Source organism: Artemia sp. Qi Xiang Cuo, chromosome 18 (genome assembly GCF_049724085.1).
Source record: "Artemia sp. Qi Xiang Cuo chromosome 18, ASM4972408v1, whole genome shotgun sequence".
Classification (NCBI taxonomy): domain Eukaryota; kingdom Metazoa; phylum Arthropoda; class Branchiopoda; order Anostraca; family Artemiidae; genus Artemia; species Artemia sp. Qi Xiang Cuo.
This window is the reverse complement of record NC_142811.1, coordinates 10,477,065-10,495,806: the sequence shown is the minus strand read 5'-3', so window position 1 is coordinate 10,495,806 and position 18,742 is coordinate 10,477,065. Positions and strand designations below refer to the sequence as shown.

The following is an 18,742-nucleotide window of genomic DNA, read 5'->3' as shown; positions in this document are numbered from 1 at the left end:
CAACTTTGCTAAATCCCAATTTATAAGGTTTTAAAGATATGCAAATACATTTCCTAAATTTTGGAAATAAACTATTTGTATGGCTTAAAATTCTGCTCAAATCACTGAAATTGCATTTTCAGAGCTAAAGCCAGAGAAAAAGAAACTGATAACTGAAAATTAAGGTAAAATGTTGTTTTGTCAAGGTAAAATGTTGTTGACCTGTCATGCACGCAAATTTCATGACCCTCTAGAGAGAGAAGGATTGGAAGTAGGTACTTCAAAATACCTTCCCAGGACATACTTTAGCCTTTAGACCCATCCCTGAAAGTTTCATTTTCCTAACCTAACCCCTTCCCAAGATAGCCAAAAGTAGCTAAAGTAGAATTTTACCTAGGGTTCACACAATCACTTGTGTTGCAAATGAATTTGGTAAATTTTTTGTTGTTCAAATTTTGGTCAAGATCTACCAAATCATATTACTGAGTTAAGACTAAAGTGAATGCACCATTTGATGCCTTTTTTTATTCTTATTACAAATATAATAAGCATTTCTATGGGAAATGAATTTCAGCCCCCCCCCCCCTCTTTGTATGTCAATTCCGGGTTAGGTTAGGTATAGCTTATATAGTGGGGGGGGGGCTGAAATTCATTTCTGATAGAAATGCTTATCATATTAATAATCAGCATAAAAAAAGGCATCAAATGGTGTATTCACTTTATTCCTAACTCAATAATATGATTTGGTAGATATTGACCCAAATTTTAACTTACAAATAGAGTAAACATACCACTCAATGCCTTTTTTATGCCCTTTCCAAATATAATAATCATCTGGTAATTTTTTTACCAAATCATATTATTGACTTGCAAATAAAGTGAATAGGCCTATACCACTCAATGCCTTTCTGGTAAAAATTTAGTTTTTACTCTTGATAAGGAGACATGTTAAGAAGACAATTCTTACTTTAAAATATGTAGGCCTATAATGATCCTAGGTAATATATTATCCAATGGGAGAACCTTTATCATCAAGTCTTTCCTCTTTTTTCCTTCTTTTTCCAACTTAAGGAAAAATTTCAATTTTCTCCATGCTAAAATGCAATGTGTAAATCTTTTGAAATTGCTGCTGTAAATTGTCAAATAAATTGTTCTTATAGGCTATAGCAAAATCCTACTTTAGTTACTTTTGGCTATCTTGGAAAGGGGTTAGGTTAGGAAAACAAAACTTTCAGTGATGGGTCTACCAGCTAAAGTATGTCATGGGAATGTATTTTGAAATACCTACCTGGTAAAGTTCTACCAAATCATATTATTTACATGCATAAAATGAAGATACCACTCAATGCCTTTTTTTATGCTTATTATGAATATAGTAATCATTTCTATCAGAAATGAATTTTAGCCCCCCCTCACGCCCCTATATATGCCAATTCAGGGTATATATTTCTAAAACCTAACCCTGAGTTGGCATATATAGGGGGGGCTGAAATTCATTTCTGATAGAAATGATTATTATATTTGTAATCAGCATAAAAAAGGCATCAAATGGTGTATTCACTTTATTCCTAACTCAACAATATGATTTGGTAGAACTTTACCACATACATACACTCTTTCTCTCTAGAGGGTCCTGAGCTTTGTCTAAATGACAGGTCTAATTGGAATTTGGACAAAACATTTTACATAAAAGTGAAACGTTGCAAAACAGATCTTCTGCTTTAATGAAGTACAACAAAATTATTTTCAGCTTCACTACTTTACTCAATCCCAATTTATAAGGTTTTAAAGATATACCAATCCATTTCCTAAATTTTGAAAAAAATATTCATGACTTACTCAAATAACAGGAATTGTATTTTCAGAACTAAAGCCAGAGGAAAAGAAACTGATAACTGAAAATTAAGGTAAAATGTTGTTTTGTCAAAATTCCAATTAGACCTCTCATGTAGGCAAATATCAGGACCCTCTAGAGGGAGAAGGAGTGTAGGTAGGTATTTCAAAATACATTCCCATGGCATACTTTAGCTGGTAGACCCATCACTGAAAGTTTTGTTTTCCTAACCTAACCCCTTTCCAAGATAGCCAAAAGTAGGTAAAGTAGAATTTTGCTTGGAGGATAGGGGTAAAGTTTATTTCTGATTGAAATGAGAGGTAAGTTTAAACTTTGAGGAGAATGAAAGTGGTTTTTTGTGCTCTTTCATAATTCAACAATTGCTTCTGGGGCTAATTGCATCTTGGGCTCTTTAAGGGTTCAAGTGTGTTTTATATAATAGACAAGTGCCTTGAATTGCTATAAATAATTATTTTTGGAATAGTTATTACTATTGAACAATTTATTTATAAACTAGTGATATGATTTTAGCCACTTTTTGATAACATAACTACTATTGATAACTTTTTTGTGTTGTTAACAAAATGAAATACCTTTGGGCCCCTTTAAGGGCTCATGATGTAATTAGCCCTAGAAATGACTATTGAAATATGAAAGAACATAAAAAAGGCATCAAATGACATTTTCACTTTTATCTTAGCTAAATTATATGACCCACTAGAAATTTACCATTTGATGTTGTGCTAATGACAATCTTTGGTAAAATTCTAGACATGTCATTTTTGCTATCTTGTTAAATGGTTTGATTAGGAAAATAAAAACTTACAGTAGGCTAATGGAACCAGGAAAAAATACTCTGGGAGGGTATTTCCCAGTTACTGTGTTAAACCTCTTCTGATTTCTGTCTCAGAAATTTGCCTAGGCTACTTGACAGATCTGTATGTACTGGAATGTTGACAAAACAACATTATACCTTAGTTTTCAGTTCTCTCTGGTTTTAATTGTGAAAATGTAATTCCTGTTATTTCAGTAGAATTTCAAGCAGTACTTTTCTATTATTCAGACAACAAACAGGTACACCTGTTGTTTTAACTGAGGCACTTAGGACAGGCCTTTCTGGTACAAACTTTAGTCTGTAGATCTATTCCTGAAAGTTTTATTTTCCTAATCAAACTACTTTCCAGGATAGCAAAAAGTAGCTTCTAGAATTCTATCCAGTCCAACCCCAGCCTCCCTCCCCTTATTGTCTCATGCATATAAACTTACTTTTTTTTGAAAGCTTACCAATGGTTTTCAAATAGTTCATTGTAACAAACTGTAGGTAAGGAGCTCAATAGTAACTGAAACTCTAAAAAACAGAATTATGATACCAATAGATGTATAAAAAGAATTGGATTTTTATGATGATTTTAAATGTATAAGTTTTATTTAGTTTGGTTATACCCATCAAAGGTTACAAGCCTGATAAAATTTGCCTGATTATTGAAAAAGGAAGAAAGACCCCCTAAAACTCATAAAATCTTAATCAGATTCAGCGTATCAGAGAATCTTACTGTAAAGGTCTCAAGATCCTACCTTGTAAAATTAGGATTTTTTTTTCTAGAAGTAAGATCATGGATGCATGTTTATTATTTTCTTTTCTTTTTTAGAGGTGATTGTACGGACCAAATGAGGCTCAGGAGAGAGTTTATTTTAATGTAAATTAAAAATTTTTGTCATTTTTCAGTTGAATCAGACCAAAAAATTAGAAATTATCTTACTCATATCTTAAATTAACATACCTTTTGGATCTTCCATTTTGTCAGCCGAATTATATGCCATTTGCTTGGCCAAGATGTTCTCATAAATTATAGCATTGTGGAGGAGAATATTCTTTGCCTTTCTGACTCCAAATCAGCCATACTGTTGCTAAGAAAAAATTAATAGAATTGCCAATGATATGGACCTATTCAACATTAGAAGACAGCTTCTGAACCTACAGGCTAAAGACAACCAGATTTATTTCCAACATGTTCCAAGCTATAAAAGTATCAAATATAGTGATACTGCTGATTTACTGGCAACCAAGGCTTCTTTTTAAACCCAAGTCCTCTGTCTGACCTCAATTTATGGGATATTATTAGGCAAAGATCTAATGTTAATCACAGAAAATTTTATATCATTTTCATATTAGCTTACACACAGTGCTATATTACCGTTGGAAATCAAGTGTCCTTATTCTCAGTAGTTTGTTATTTAATTGGAAGCTACATCACTCCCCTCTATGTCAGGCCTGCTTCTCAACTGATTAAACTATCCAGCATGTTTTATTTGATTGTCAGCCACTGAGTGTAGAGACTATTTCCCTTAAACACCTCAGCTATATGGGTAATATTCCAAATACCTACACTGCAATCATGAATTCTATCCTGCCTTGGCACATGAAGAGAAAGATTTTTAAGGCATCTATTGATATTTAAAGAAGATTAATTGATTATTGTTTATCAATGCATAATGAAGTCACTAAAAAGAAAAGGGTTATTCACCAATTGTTTTGGAGAATGCACAAGAGAGTGGGAGTGAGCGTAAAAGCGGTTTTGGTACCAGCCAGCCTATAGGTCTTAAACAGCTGGGGAAAGGTGACTCAAGTACCCGCACTTCCCACAACACATCAATAGAATTAAGAAGTTTAATTGGGATGATTGGTTTGTTTTAACTGATAAGAAGACTTGATTACAGATGAGGACAATGAATTTCTAAATATCTGATGATACTTTTTGAAGTGTTAACGGGGGGAAAGAACTTATTGGTAGTTCATATACCCTGCTACAAATTCTTAGAACTTGAACCACTTATATGAAACACTTGAGGGGTGTAGATACACAAGTATCTGTGCGGTCAAGCTATGCCTCTCTTAAGGGGGAATATCCAACTGAAAATGATATACAGCAACTGTTCTTAAACGATAAAATGGGTTTGGTTAGGAAAATGAAACTTTCAGGAAAGGATCTACAGACTAAAGTTTGTCCTGGGAAGGTATTATGAATAACCTATCTCTACTCCTCCCTCTAGAGGTTACTAACCTCTGATGACCTTGGAAAATAGATCTGCTGCGGAATGAAGGGCAAGAAAAGTATTTTTGGCTTCATAATTTTGCTCAATCCTAATTTGTGAGCTTTCAAAGATCTGCAAATACATATCCTAAATTCTGAAATAAACCCTTGGATATGGCTTAAAATTCTACTCTAACAACAGGAATTGCATTTTCAAAACTAAAACCAGAGAAAAGAAACTGAAAATTAAGGTACATAATGTTTTGTCAAAATTTCTGTCACCTGTCAAGTAGACAAGCTTCTAAGAGTTGGCAATCAGAAGAGGGTTAACATAGCAGCTTGGCAATACTTTTCCAGAGCACTTCTAAGAGTTGGCAATCAGAAGAGGGTTAACATAGCAGCTTGGCAATACTTTTCCAGAGCACTTACCCGGGCACTTAGTATCGAAGGAGTTGTCGTAGAAACATTGACGAGGCTCATTCGATTGGAAATTGTAGTGGCTGGTGCCCTTTTCAATAGTCGAAAGTGATTATAGGGCAACTATCCCCCCCCACGCCCATTATTCCCCTAAACACATCCAATCAAAATTTTGATATAGCCATTTTGTTCAGCGTAGTTGATTTACAGATAAAAAATATCTTTTTGAGGATGACACTCCCTCACAACCCCCGGGGCAAGGGTTTTAAGTTATGCCCTGGGATTTTATAAGGTTTTTATAGAAGGTGTTGTCGTAGAAACTTGAAAAAAGGCTCATTCGATTGGAAATTCAAAGGGCTAGTGCCCTTTTCAATAGTCGAAAGGGATTTGAGGGCAACCCCCCCCCCCCCCACGCCCATCATTCCCCCTAAAGACATCGAATCAAAATTTTGAGATAGCCATTTTGTTTAGCGTAGTTGATTTCCAGATAGAAAATAAGTTTTTGAGGAGGACACTCCCCTACAATGTTGCCATAAGATGTTGCATAAGATGTGCTAAATGTTGCCATAAGATTATTTCAAAACCCACTGTGCTAATGCTAGTTCCCAATAAGGCATCTCAGCAGTATCCCAAGAACGACTGTGGGTATTATGTTCAAACGTTCGGGGCTGCTTCTGCTCTTAAAATTTAAATCAAAATATCGTAAGTGTATCCAAGCTATCAAAGAAAGTAAACAGATTTTTTTTCGAATGGTATCAAGTTTTCCATTTCAGGTCAACTAGAGGAGGTATGAATCTAAATTAAACACTACTATTTGTGCCCAGATTTTTAAGACGGTGTATGTTGTTAAAAATTGCTTAAAATTTTTCTCCAGCATACAAATAGAAGGCCAAACTATAAATTCTTAAAAAAACGAAAAAAATTAAAGCATTATTTTTTTTTTATCTGAAAAGACTATGTCAATATAAAGCGAACAGAAATTAATTAAAAAAAAACCTTTTCCACAAAACAATTTTTCAAAGAAAAGTAAAGAACTCCATTAAACCAAAGATGAGTAAAAATAGAATTAAATGATCTATCAAGCGTAAAACTACCACATATCATCATCAATAAATAAATGAAACCCAGGACGAGCATAAATTACAATAAAAAACCGAGTCAAACGCAAAACGAGCAGAAATTAACACGAGTAAGGCCCAAAACCCCTCTGCCTTCTCAATGCCAGAATATAATTTGTACTTTACTGAAAAAAATACAAATAAATGTGCATTGTCAGTTTAACATACACATGCTGATGTTTAGTAATCAGAATGTCAGTATTATTTGATTTACTAAGGTTAAAAAAGTAAAACATTTATATTTTTTTCAGTAAAGTGCAAATTATGTTCTGGCCTTGGGAAGCCACAGGGGTTTTGAGCCCAAATTATGGAAATTCCTGCTCGTTTTGAGTTTTACTCGGTTATTTATTGTAATTTCGCATTATAGAACTGAGTTTTTTCATTAGTTTCTTTCAGCTTAGCGTGAGACAAGAAATATACAACTTGGGCTATATATTTGCACATTATAGGGTGAGGGTAAAGTATTTGGACAGCGTGAAGTTAGAAAGCAATTCTCAGTACATAATATTCAGAATAATTGTACCTAACACCTTAGGTGTGCAGACTCGCTATACTTTACCCCCACCCCCCGAATGTGCAACGATATAGCCCACATTTGTTTCTAAAGTGTTATATTTTTATCATACCTTATTCCTTATTTAGGTTGTTCCTAAATAAGGTTGTTCCTTATTTTCAGTTGAAAAACTTATTTTTTTATTTAATTTCTGATCTTTTTTTTAAATAATGCTGGGAAATCCGGCGCCCCCTTCATATCAATATCCCTTCCCCCATGAAAACTTCCTCGGCTGCGTTAAAATGCAGCCTTTGAGGTATCTCCCTCCCTCCCAAACTACAAAACAATAAAAGATCCCCATTGTTGAAGTTTTAGTGCCCTTATAAGTTTTTTAATTTGTTCATTGTTTACAGATAGCATTTGTTATTGGGAAACATACGTGTATTTTTCGCGGGGACGGTTTCTACAGTGTGGGGGACTGTCTGGGGTAATTTTTAGTTGGGAGTATATTTTTGGGATTATTTTCCTTTCAGCGAGGATTTATTTTCGGGGAGATACTTTTTAGGGGGTGGGGGGGGAGGTATTTTCCACTGGGGGGTGGGGAATCAATTCACCAACACTTTCTGAAGCAAAGATTATTCTGATTTAAAAAAAAAAGATTATGAATTGAAATTTCTAATTGCCTCGAGACCAAAATAAAGCACGGCAAAAAAAACTGAACCAAACGTGTTCTGTTTGACGAGGAAAAATTATTGATCTTAAGTATGCAGGAAATGGTTCTGTAGGTATTTGTCAAACCTAAGATTTGTAGTCTATCCTCTTCAAAAATATAGCCCATTTGAAAAAAAAAACTTTCTTATGTAAAAAGAGTTAATATTAGTCGTCGAGAAATCTGACCAGTATTTTACTGCTGCCAAATATAACCGTTAGTGGCGAGGCACGTACTGAGAAACGAAAGATCTACAGCTTTACCCCTCCCTTTGAAACATCAAGATTTTCGCCCTTTTTTTTAAGTTCATTTTTCAATCAAATTCCTCTCCGTTAACTATTTCTGCGTGTGTGCTATGCAGGGTTCCGCCCAGTGAAAGAAAAATAACTAGATTTTAGTGATTTTCTTCAATAATCTAATGATTTATGTATTGATTTAGTGATTTCTTTGTTTAGGCGACATAAAAATTGCTAGAAATAAAGATAAATCACTAGGGGCGGTAACCCTGATGGTATGACTGTAGCTGTGATTGTTGCAATGGAAGGCAATTTTTAGAAGCTCCCCGCCGAGGAGGCGCTGACTTTCAGAAATCATGTATACAAGGTGGCGCGTGTCAAGCGTGGCAAAAGTGGAACAAGCGTGGTTGAACCATGCAAAGAATCAAGGGACTGTGCAACGCATGGCTAAACTGTGGCACGCGTGACTCCGAGATGTACGCCACGTTGCGAAAAACGGGCGACTCATCGCTCCCCGCCCTCTTAGATATTTAGTCTCCAAACAATGCTTGATTATGATAATCAAAGAAATCAGGGACAATCCTATCGCCGCTTTTTCATTTAAACAGGAATAGTTGCTTCACATATCGACCTCTGCTACTATTTAAAATTATTTTTGGGTCGTAACTGTGAACATTGAGATAGCTAGGGACGGTTAAAATAGTTTTCGTATAAGCGTTTGTACTTTTTTGGTTTCAGGCTACAACACTTGCGTTATCTAGGCTTTTGGTAATAAACCTTACAGATTTTCTTTATTTGACAAAATAATTTTTTTTCCCCTTCAGCTTTGGCAGCACTGTCCGTTGTATTCCAAATAAATAATAGTTTCATTTTACAGAATGTCTGACGAAATTTATGACGATCATGATGATCCTGTTCAGGACGCAGGGGATCTAGAAGAAGGAGAGATATCAGATGATGTTGAAGCCGAGGAATCCGTATCTGCCTCTGAAGGATATAGTAGTGCAGATATTAAACCTTCAGAAATTAGGAAACATTGTCGTCTAACAAAGCTGTCGTCCACGCCGTAAAGAAATACTTCCAAAGTACTTTAGTAAGCTTAAACTGGAGTGCAGAAGAACAGATAAATTTTATAAAGACAACGAAGAACTTTGTTATTGGGTCAGGTGTCCAGTCGGCCGGTTCCCAATTCAACACCTCTTCTTCGGTCAATTTCATTAGCAAAGTTTCTATGGAACTAAACAGCGCAAATACAATGCCATATAAATAAAAAAACCAATAACACTTAAAATGATTAGCAGCCGTCTCATTACAAAATTCAAGAGATTTACTTGATGTATCATTGTTCGGACTAGCACAACTTACTGGTTTGATAAAACAAAAAAACAAAAACATTAAAAACAGACTTGGTATCTTGAAGTTTTCGGGTCCAGTTCCAGTTTTCGGCTCTTCTTCGGTCAATTTCAATGATGTTGAAGCCGAGGAATCCGTATCTGCCTCTGAAGGATATAGTAGTGCAGATATTAAACCTTCAGATACCGAACCAGTTGCTGCAGTAGCAGAGGCAAAGCCAGAATCTCAGCCAGACAAACAGCACGCTAGCAAGAAAGAGAAAGATAGCAAACATGATAGAAGGTCAAGAAGACATGTAGAAGGGATGACAGAAGAGACAAGAGACGTAGAGAAGATGATGACAAAGATAGATCGGTAGGTCCTGTACAGATAAAGTGCTTGCTGTAGATTTGGCTATTCTTAGTGTCATGTTTAATCAGTAAATTAATAGATGTCCTGTATAAGTGTATGGAGTATGGTGGCCCCCCTAAGACTAAAAAAAAGTATGTCGAGAAACCATAACTTTTGGTGATAACCAAAAGTTTTTTAATTTGTTCATTGTTTACAGATAGCATTTGTTATTGGGAAACATACGTGTATTTTTCGCGGGGAAGGTTTCTACAGTGAGGGGGACTGTCTGGGGGAATTTTTAGTAGGGAGTATATTTTTGGGAATAATTTCCTTTCAGCGAGGATGTATTTTCGGGGAGATACTTTTTACGGGGTGGGGGGGGGAGGTATTTTCCACTGGGGGGTGGGGTGGGGCTAACCGCCTAGAATCAATTCACCAACACTTTCTGAAGCAAAGATTATTCTGATTTAAAAAAAAAAGATTATGAATTGAAATTTCTAATTGCCTCGAGACCAAAATAAAGCACGGCAAAAAAAACTGAACCAAATGTGTTCTGTTTGACGAGGAAAAATTATTGATCTTAAGTATGCAGGAAATGGTTCTGTAGGTATTTGTCAAACCTAAGATTTGTAGTCTATCCTCTTCAAAAATATAGCCCATTTGAAAAAAAAAACTTTCTTATGTAAAAAGAGTTAATATTAATCGTCGAGAAATCTGACCAGTATTTTACTGCTGCCAAATATAACCGTTAGTGGCGAGGCACGTACTGAGAAACGAAAGATCTACAGCTTTACCCCTCCCTTTGAAACATCAAGATTTTCACCTTTTTTTTTAAGTTCATTTTTCAATCAAATTCCTCTCCGTTAACTATTTCTGCGTGTGTGCTATGCAGGGTTCCGCCCAGTGATAGAAAAATAACTAGATTTTAGTGATTTTCTTCAATAATCTAATGATTTATGTATTGATTTTGCAACAACAGGCCATGAAGGTTGGCCTGTTGGGGGAAGTGGCGTAATTTCGTCAAAATCTGGGGGGGGGGGGGGCAGGGTGAAGCCAATTTTCTCAAATCAAGTGAAAATGACAGTAAAAACTAAACAATACGCCGTTTGGTACCATAAAGGTACTATTTAGCAGGTGCCTACGATAAAGGTACTTTTTAGTACTATAAATTTAAATATGTACTAGAAAACGGATGTGTATCTAATGATGCTTGAATTATGCAGGTTTATCTTAGTTTTGACAAGATTTTGGAAGAAACTAAATTTCAGCTGGGGGGCAAACTGGGGTCGGAAGGGGGGCATAACCCGGTGTGGGAGGGGAAGTTGCCCTTCCTGTCTTTTTAATATACGAAAGTGATTGGAGGGCAACTGGCCCCCCCCCCACACACCCATCATTCTCCCAAACACCTCCAATAAAAAATTTTGAGATAGCCATTTTTTTCAGCGTAGTTGATTTCCAGATAGAAATTACGTTTTTGAGGAGGACACTTCCCCCACAGCCCTCAGGGCAAGGGTTGTAAGTTATGCCATGGGGGCATATGAGGTTTTTACAGAAAGTGTTGTCATAGAAACTTCGAAAAGGGCTCATTCAATTGGAAATTGAAAGGGCGATTGTTTTTTTTAATAGTCAAAAGTGATTGGAGGAAAACTAACCCCCCCCCACGCCCACCATTTCCCCAAACATATCCAACCAAAATTTTGAGATAGTCATTTTGTTCAGCGTAGTTGAAACTTCTGGAAACTAGGTCTTTGAGGATTACAACCCCTCCCCCTACAGCCCTCGGGACAAGGGTTGTAAGTTATGCTCTGGGGCATATAAGTTTTTTTTTAGAAAGTGTTGTCGTAGAAACTTCAAGAAAAGCCCATTTGATTGGAAATTGAAAGGGCTAGTTCCCTTTTTAATTGTCGAAAGTGATTGGAGATCAACTAACCCCCCTCTCACGCCTATCGTTTCCTCAAACATATCCAGTTAAAATTTTGGGATAGGTATTTTCTTCAACGTAGTTGAAAGTTCTGAAAAATATGTCTTTGAAGGTGACAAACCCCTCAGGGCATGGGTTGTAAGTTATGCTCTGGGGGCATATAAGGTCTTTTATAGAAAGCGTTTTCGTAGAAACTTCAAAAATGGCTCCTTTGATTGGAAATTGAAAGGGCTAGTGTCCTTTTTAATGGTCGAAAGTGATTAGAGGGCGACTAAACCTCCTCAAGCCCACTATTTTCCCAAACTCATCCAGTCAAAATTTTGAAATAGCCCTTTTGTCTCTGTAGTTGAAAGTGCTGGAAATTAGGTCTTTGAAAATGACAAACACCCCCCCCCCCCACAGCCTTCAAGGCAATGCTTTTAAGTTATGCGCTGGGGGCATATAAGGTTTCTTATAAAAAATGTTGTCATAGAAACTTCAAAAGGGCTCATTCAATTGGAAATTGAAAGGGCTAGTGCCCTTTTTATTAGGCTAGTCGAAACTGATTGGAGGGCAACTAACCCCCTTCTCAGGCCCACCATTTCCCCAAACACATCCAATCAAAATTTTGAGATAGCCAATTTTTTTCAACGTAGTTGAAAGTTCTGGATATTATGTCTTTGAGGATGATAAACCCCCCATACCCCTCATGGCAAGGGTTGTAAGTTATGCCCTGGGGGCATATTAGGTTTTTATAGAGAGCGTTGTCATAGAAACTTCGAAAAGGGCTCATTCAATTGGAAATTGAAAGGGCTACTGCCCTTTTTCATAGTCAAAAGTGATTGGAGGGCAACTAACACCCCTCTCACGCTCACCATTTTCCCAAACACATCTAATCAAAACTTTGAGATAGCCATATATTTATGGCTATCTCAAGAGGTTTGAAAAAACCATTTCATCCAAGAGGTAAAGATCTTGGTACTTTTTTTTAGAGGTTTTGGCAGTTTCTTTTTTTTCGTTAAGATTTGTCAAATATTACTTGTAAATTGTACAAGCAAGTCATAAACTATATATATATATATATATATATATATATATATATATATATATATATATATATATATATATATATATATATATATATATATATATATATATATATATATATATATATATATATATATATATATATATATATATATATTTATATATATATATATATTGAAAAAGTATTGAGTATCTTCCTGCAAAATTTTTCAGAGCCCAAGATTTCCCATATGAAGTAACTATAAGGGGCATGTTTGTTTTTTAATATAATTTAAATAAAACACGATATAGTATGCATAACTAAAATAAAACATTTCAGTGGTCGAACCTTTTTAATTGCCCAAAATGATTGGAGGGCAACTAGCGCCCCTCTCACGTCCACAATTTCCCCAAACATATCCAATCAAAATTTTGAGATAGACGTTTTGTTCAGCGTAGTTGAAAGTTATGGAAATAGGTCTTTGCCAGCGTTGTCGTAGAAACTTCGAAAAGAACTCATTCAATTGGGAATAGATAGGGCTAGCGCCCTTATTAATAGTCAAAGACGATCGGAGGGCAAATGCCCCCCCCCCCCGTTACGTCCATCATTTCCCCAAAGATTTTCAATCAACATTTTTATATAGCCATTTTTTTAACGTAGTTGAAGGGTCCAGAAATTATGTTTTTGAGTATGACAACCCTCTTTCAGCCCTCAGGGGTAAGATTGTAAGTTATGCCCTGGAGGCACATAATGTTTTTATAGAAAGTGTTGTCGCAAAAGGGCTCTTTCGATTGGAAATTGAGAGGGCTATTGCCCTTTTATTAGTCGAAAGCAATCGGAGGGAGAACCCCTCCGATTCAAAATATTTTTTTTGCTTCTTGGATCCATCTCAGGTCTTTTTTTCTAACTTTTCAAAATTTTTTAATTGATTCTTGAATTAAAATCAATTTGCCATCAAGCCATGGCTAATTGTAGATAAAGCCAAGACAGATAGTCTTAGTGAGAGGCAAAGTAAAAAAAAAAAAAAAAAAAAAAAAAAAAAAAAAAAAAAGGCAGCACTACATATTCGTCGATGTTGCCTCGTTGAAATGAATAAGCGGAACTAATTAGCTAAATTTTGAAGGCCGCTTGTGCTTAAATATTCAAACCTTAATATTCTGAACGAGTTTTTAAGCGAGTTGGATTCTTATTGGTTTCTTTGTTTTATCATTTGCATTAAATTTTGCTGGGGATGGCTGTTAATAATATAGCCAAAATACCCGTATAGGTTGTATTTTATTCACTTCTTCTAGAAATTATTCATTAACTTCTTCTATTTTGCATGATATAAAGGCTTTATGGTCTTTGTCATTATTTGTTGAAAATCGACCCTTTTCAAAATGACCCACGATACATCAACACTGGAATTAGGAACCAGCAATTGGGAAATCGGTTCGACATTAAACACAACTGTTTTTAAAATTAAGCGAAGGCTTACTTTGGCTTGTAGTTGAATTCCACGCATTTTGACTCAGTGTTTGGTAATAAGACAAATTTTAATACAATTAATACAATTTAATTTATTTAATCTAATTTTCATCTAGTTTAGTTTTAATAATTTAATCCACCATAGAGATAAAAAAATACTCGTGTCTCTGTCCCCCATTATTTGAAAATTAAAAGCCGCGTTTTCATGCTCAGCGGGTTCGAACACGGGTTGTTCTCGTCTAGTTTCTAGTTTTTTGTCTAGTTTCAGTGGGTTCGAAGTTTCAACCCCATGTTTGATGCCCCAGATGCACTGATGCACAACGCTTGATGCACGAGACGAGAACAACCCGTGTTCAAACCAGTTGAGCGGTGAGCAACACGTCTTCGAAAACGGGTTGCTCTCGTCTAGTGCATCAAGCGTTGTGCATCAGTGCATCTAGTGCATCAAACACGAGGTTGAAACTTTGAACCCGCTGAAACTAAACGAAAAACTAGAAACTTGAAACTAGACGAGAACAACCCGTGTTCGAACCCGCTGAGCATGAAAACGTGGCTAAACTGAAAAGTAATCCATGGTCTTTTCCTGGGGTCATAAGTAGTGAAGATTGTTCGTTTTGCGATATAGCTTTAGAATTCCAGGCGTCTGGTGGTCTGGTGGCCATGTTTTCATATGGAACAGGAACTGAAATCGTCATTCAAGCTGACGAGTCATGGCTGTGACGATGTTGTCATATGGAACAGGGATTGAAATCGTCATTCAAGCTGAGGAGTCATGGTTGTGGCCATGTTGTCATATGGAACAGGGACTGAAATCGTCATTCAAGGATGAGTTATGTCTGTGGCGATGTTGTCATATCGAACAGGGACTGAAATCGTCATTCAAGCTGACGAGTCCCAGGACGTACAAACTAAATTGAATACGTGCCAAAATTCTACGGGGTTTGTTTGAAAGCTACTTATTTACCACTTAGCTACTATAAAGAAACTTATTTACCACCCTATCAGCACCTGGAGCTTTATTATTTTTTAATCCTTTTATTACTGTCACTAATTCTTCCTCACAAAACAAATCTTCCTTCACATCCAAGGTATCATAAAAGAGTTCATTGGCATCTGAATTCTTTAAAGAAAGGCTTTTTTGACTTAGCAAATCTTCAAAATGCTCTGCCCATTTCTCTTTAATTCTTTCCTTATCGCTAATTTTGGCCCCATTCCTGTCTTTAACTGGGCCAAAAACCAGATTGACTACTCCCTCTCAATTTATTAACATGCCACTACCCTATTTTACTATTATGCCGTCTAGCTGCATCTTCCAGATCGTCGGCAATTTTATCCATGGCCTCCACTTCACACCACGGAACAACAACGGAAGTTCCAACTAAGGCAACAACGGAATAAATCGGTGTAAATATTTGCTTTTCCGAATATTTTTTTTTTGCGATTTGAATATTCAGCTTTTGTTGTGCAAGTTTGATGACAAAATCAAGGAAAAATACATAGCTTAAGATCTTGGTTATTGTTTTTTATTAAGATGTGTGACTATGTTGACTATAGCTTATGAAAGTGGTTAATCGCATAAGTAGATTTTATTTTGTTATAATTATGCTAACAATATCTCCCAGGAGTTCACACTAGATCTAAGTTTCGCCTCATTTGATCATTAACTATGACTAGGCGATGTGTCTTTAGTCTTAGACAAATATGTGCTTCAGACACTTTTTTTTTTTTTTTTTGAAGGGTGGGGGGTCATTGCTACGAATAATAGCATCCAGATTTTTACACAGCTGACCGTGTTCTCTGCCAGAATTAACCAGGGAAGTTGTCCCTCTATTCTTAGTTACAGATATGACAAAACCAAACTCGAAGTTAATTTTTCTAATAGTTTAACAGAATTTGTATCGAATACAAGTAAAAAGCAACGTTAAAACCTGAAACGAGCAAAATTTGCCCTGAACGGGAGGGAGGTTACTGCCACCTCAGCTCCTAACACTTAAGTTGTTGTTTTTACTTTGCTGAAAATTGTACTATACATTTGTTTTTTTTATTTACAGAGTAGTGAAGAATAAGAAGAATAACGGGCAAGAAAAAATAAGGAAACCACAAATAGAATTGAGCAATGTTCCAGGAAAATTGGAAGCCCCGAAAACTGGAACTGGACCCGAAAACTTCAAGATACCAAGTCTGTTTTTAATGTTTTTGTTTTTTTGTTTTATCAAACCAGTAAGTTGTGCTAGTCCGAACAATGATACATCAAGTAAATCTCTTGAATTTTGTAATGAGACGGCTGCTAATCATTTTAAGTGTTATTGGTTTTTTTATTTATATGGCATTGTATTTGCGCTGTTTAGTTCCATAGAAACTTTGCTAATGAAATTGACCGAAGAAGAGGTGTTGAATTGGGAACCGGCCGACTGGACACCTGACCCAATAACAAAGTTCTTCGTTGTCTTTATAAAATTTATCTGTTCTTCTGCACTCCAGTTTAAGCTTACTAAAGTACTTTGGAAGTATTTCTTTACGGCGTGGACGACAGCTTTGTTAGACGACACGGTTGACAAACTTTCCCCCCCCATGGAAAGCATTTATGTCGCCCTAATAATGACATCTATTAACATTGTGATGGGTAAATTTATCTCCTATTTGATTTACCGGGGGTTAAAACTATGCCCTGACGCACATTTTGTTCATTTGAGTTTCATTTCTTCTATGATTTACGCATTTGCCTACCTACCTGCATTCCTGTTCACATTTACCGTAAAAATTCTTATGAATCTTGTCTGTCTGAGGCGTGGATGGCCTGACTGGAACAAAAATGAGTGGTAGTCGCTGAAAAAGGCATTTTCCTCCACAGTACACTGAATCTTCAAAGTTTGTCTTTTTTCTACACTTCTCTTTTCATCTCTACTTTTCTCAGTTTTGTCATTCGCGCAAAATAATAAATTATCATTAAATCTGATTTTATGTGATTTCAATGTTTCCTAATTTTCCTATTATTTTATGTGATTTCACTGTTTCAATGTTTCCTAATTTGCCATACGTTTTTATTGGAAATGAGATCTTAATAAACATATTAGTTAACAATGTGTTCCTAATTGTTTTTTTTTAGTTTTTAGTTTATCGTCAAGGAAAGTCAGTGTGGTATTCGTAATTATCTACTTGGTTTTGTTGTTATTTTTTTAATTTAATTCGTATAGTAGCAATTATTTGTCGGTCGTGAGTGTTAATACTCTTCGAAATAACCCGACGGGTAACCACTTAGCAGTTTTGAAACCCACAACATTTTTTGATACCACGGTTGCTAGTTGATGCTCCAAATCCGGAGGAATAGATATACTGACTTGTTTACTCGTATCATTCATGACTCGAAGGCAATTTTCGACGTTACTTCTCTTATTGGAACTTAGCCAGGAACACTGACAGAGTGTGTAAACTGCTTTGATTAACTCAAAAATAAAGGCTGACGACTAAATGAATAAAAATGTAAAAAACGTAAAAAAAACTCATAAAAACGTAACAAAAATGAACATAAACAAATGTTTTATGTTTTTTTTAAGTTTGTGTGTAACATTCACATGAAGTTGTTTTTTTTTTAAATAAAGAATAATGTAAAGTCAGCAGAAGGGTGCAAGTCCTGCCCTTGACCGACCAAAATATTGACATGCCCCACCGGTTGGGCATGTGCCCCAGGTTCGGAATCGCAGGACTGTGATAATTAAACTGGGTTTATTTATGACTGACTGTTTGAACGCCCAAGCATCGTTGCTTTTTACATGCATTCAGTTCAGCATATGTAATTTAGCAAGATATATCCAGGAATTTTTTTTACAAAAATCAGTAATCTTGGCTTCTATGTGCTGAAGTTTGAACACATATTTCTCTGTTCCAAAACTGTTTTATCTGAAACAGTATTTGGCGAAAATTGAATGTTTTCCTTTTTTAATTTCTTTGATTATAATATACTTTAAGTACCTCATCATTCTATTTCTGGTGAAGATTTTCAAACAGACACCATATGATCCCACTTCAAAATAACCTATGAGTAAAATTGATATTATCTCTGTAATCAATCATCATTATCCGATAAATTAAAGATTGACAGGTAATTCATACTAAAAACGCCTGGTTGAATTTGAATCATGGCTCCTAACTTGGGCATATGCCCCACAGAAGGGTATTTCACCCACAGAAGGGTTTGTATGTCTAAAGTGTCTGTCTTTCTCTGTCTGTGTGTCTGATTCTTTTTGTTTGCATGTCTGGGTTGGTGTTTGCAAGTCCAAGTATTTTTCTTTGTTGGTTTGAATGTTTAAAGTGCATGTCTTTCTCGGTTTGTGTGATCAACTGCAATCTCTTGTACCTCAGGTCCGGGGGAAATCTTGACAATTTCTTCTGCTACTTTTTTTATGTTTGGAAATTGGTAGTCCATATCAAGGCGAGCTGAAAAAAAATTAGAATGAATGAGGCAAAACTCGTCCAAAAAAGCAGCATGCAAAATGAATGTTAGAGACAATATTCAAGTGGAAATTTCAATTCAATTCTGTTTATTACAAAATGATATAACACATAACATTGATCCAAATGGCTGCCCAAAGACAGACAAAATACCTGGGTATTTTTACTTACCAAAATAATAGCTTCACTTACCTGGGTAGTAGTATTACAAAAGATGGTGGATGCAGCGAAGACATTAAATAGCCAAGGCTCAGGGTGTTTTTTCACAGTTAAAAAAAAGTTTGGAAGAATAGGAAGATAAGTCTGGAAACCAAGATTAGAATATTGGAAGCTATAGTAATGACAGTGATCAAGTATGACTCTGAAACGCGAGAACTCCAGAAGAAGGAGGAGGATTT

General features: G+C 35.7%; 2 protein-coding genes across 3 annotated transcripts in view; both read left to right on the top strand.

The window, feature by feature from the left end:
- Window positions 1–8,835, top strand: part of LOC148941198 (uncharacterized) — a 54,714-nt gene extending 45,879 nt beyond the window's left edge. Inside the window, exon 3 of the mRNA XM_089103959.1 lies at window positions 8,696–8,835. Within this exon, the coding sequence (XP_088960085.1) occupies window positions 8,696–8,754 (59 nt within the window). The 3' untranslated portion in view covers window positions 8,755–8,835. The remainder of the gene's footprint in view (window positions 1–8,695) is intronic.
- An 18-nt stretch (window positions 8,836–8,853) lies between these two features.
- Window positions 8,854–17,004, top strand: LOC148941197 (uncharacterized). 2 transcript variants are annotated; one of them, XM_089103958.1, is made up of 3 exons: window positions 8,854–9,525; window positions 15,947–16,094; window positions 16,194–17,004. In XM_089103958.1, the coding sequence occupies exons 1-3, from the start codon at window positions 9,476–9,478 to the stop codon at window positions 16,716–16,718; spliced, it is 723 nt and encodes a 240-aa protein (XP_088960084.1). In that variant the 5' UTR covers window positions 8,854–9,475; the 3' UTR covers window positions 16,719–17,004. The 2 variants fall into 2 exon arrangements, with proteins under 2 accessions (XP_088960084.1, XP_088960083.1); XM_089103957.1 differs by having other exon boundaries at window positions 8,855–9,525; window positions 15,947–17,003.
- Window positions 17,005–18,742: the final 1,738 nt, after the last annotated feature.

Bases quoted from the DNA above. Each gene is read 5' to 3' on its own strand.
- LOC148941197 (XM_089103957.1), top strand. From the start codon at position 9,476: ATGACAGAAGAGACAAGAGACGTAGAGAAGATGATGACAAAGATAGAT. The intron at 9,526-15,946 runs GTAGGTCCTGTA...TTTTATTTACAG, and splicing joins ATGATGACAAAGATAGATCG to AGTAGTGAAGAATAAGAAGA.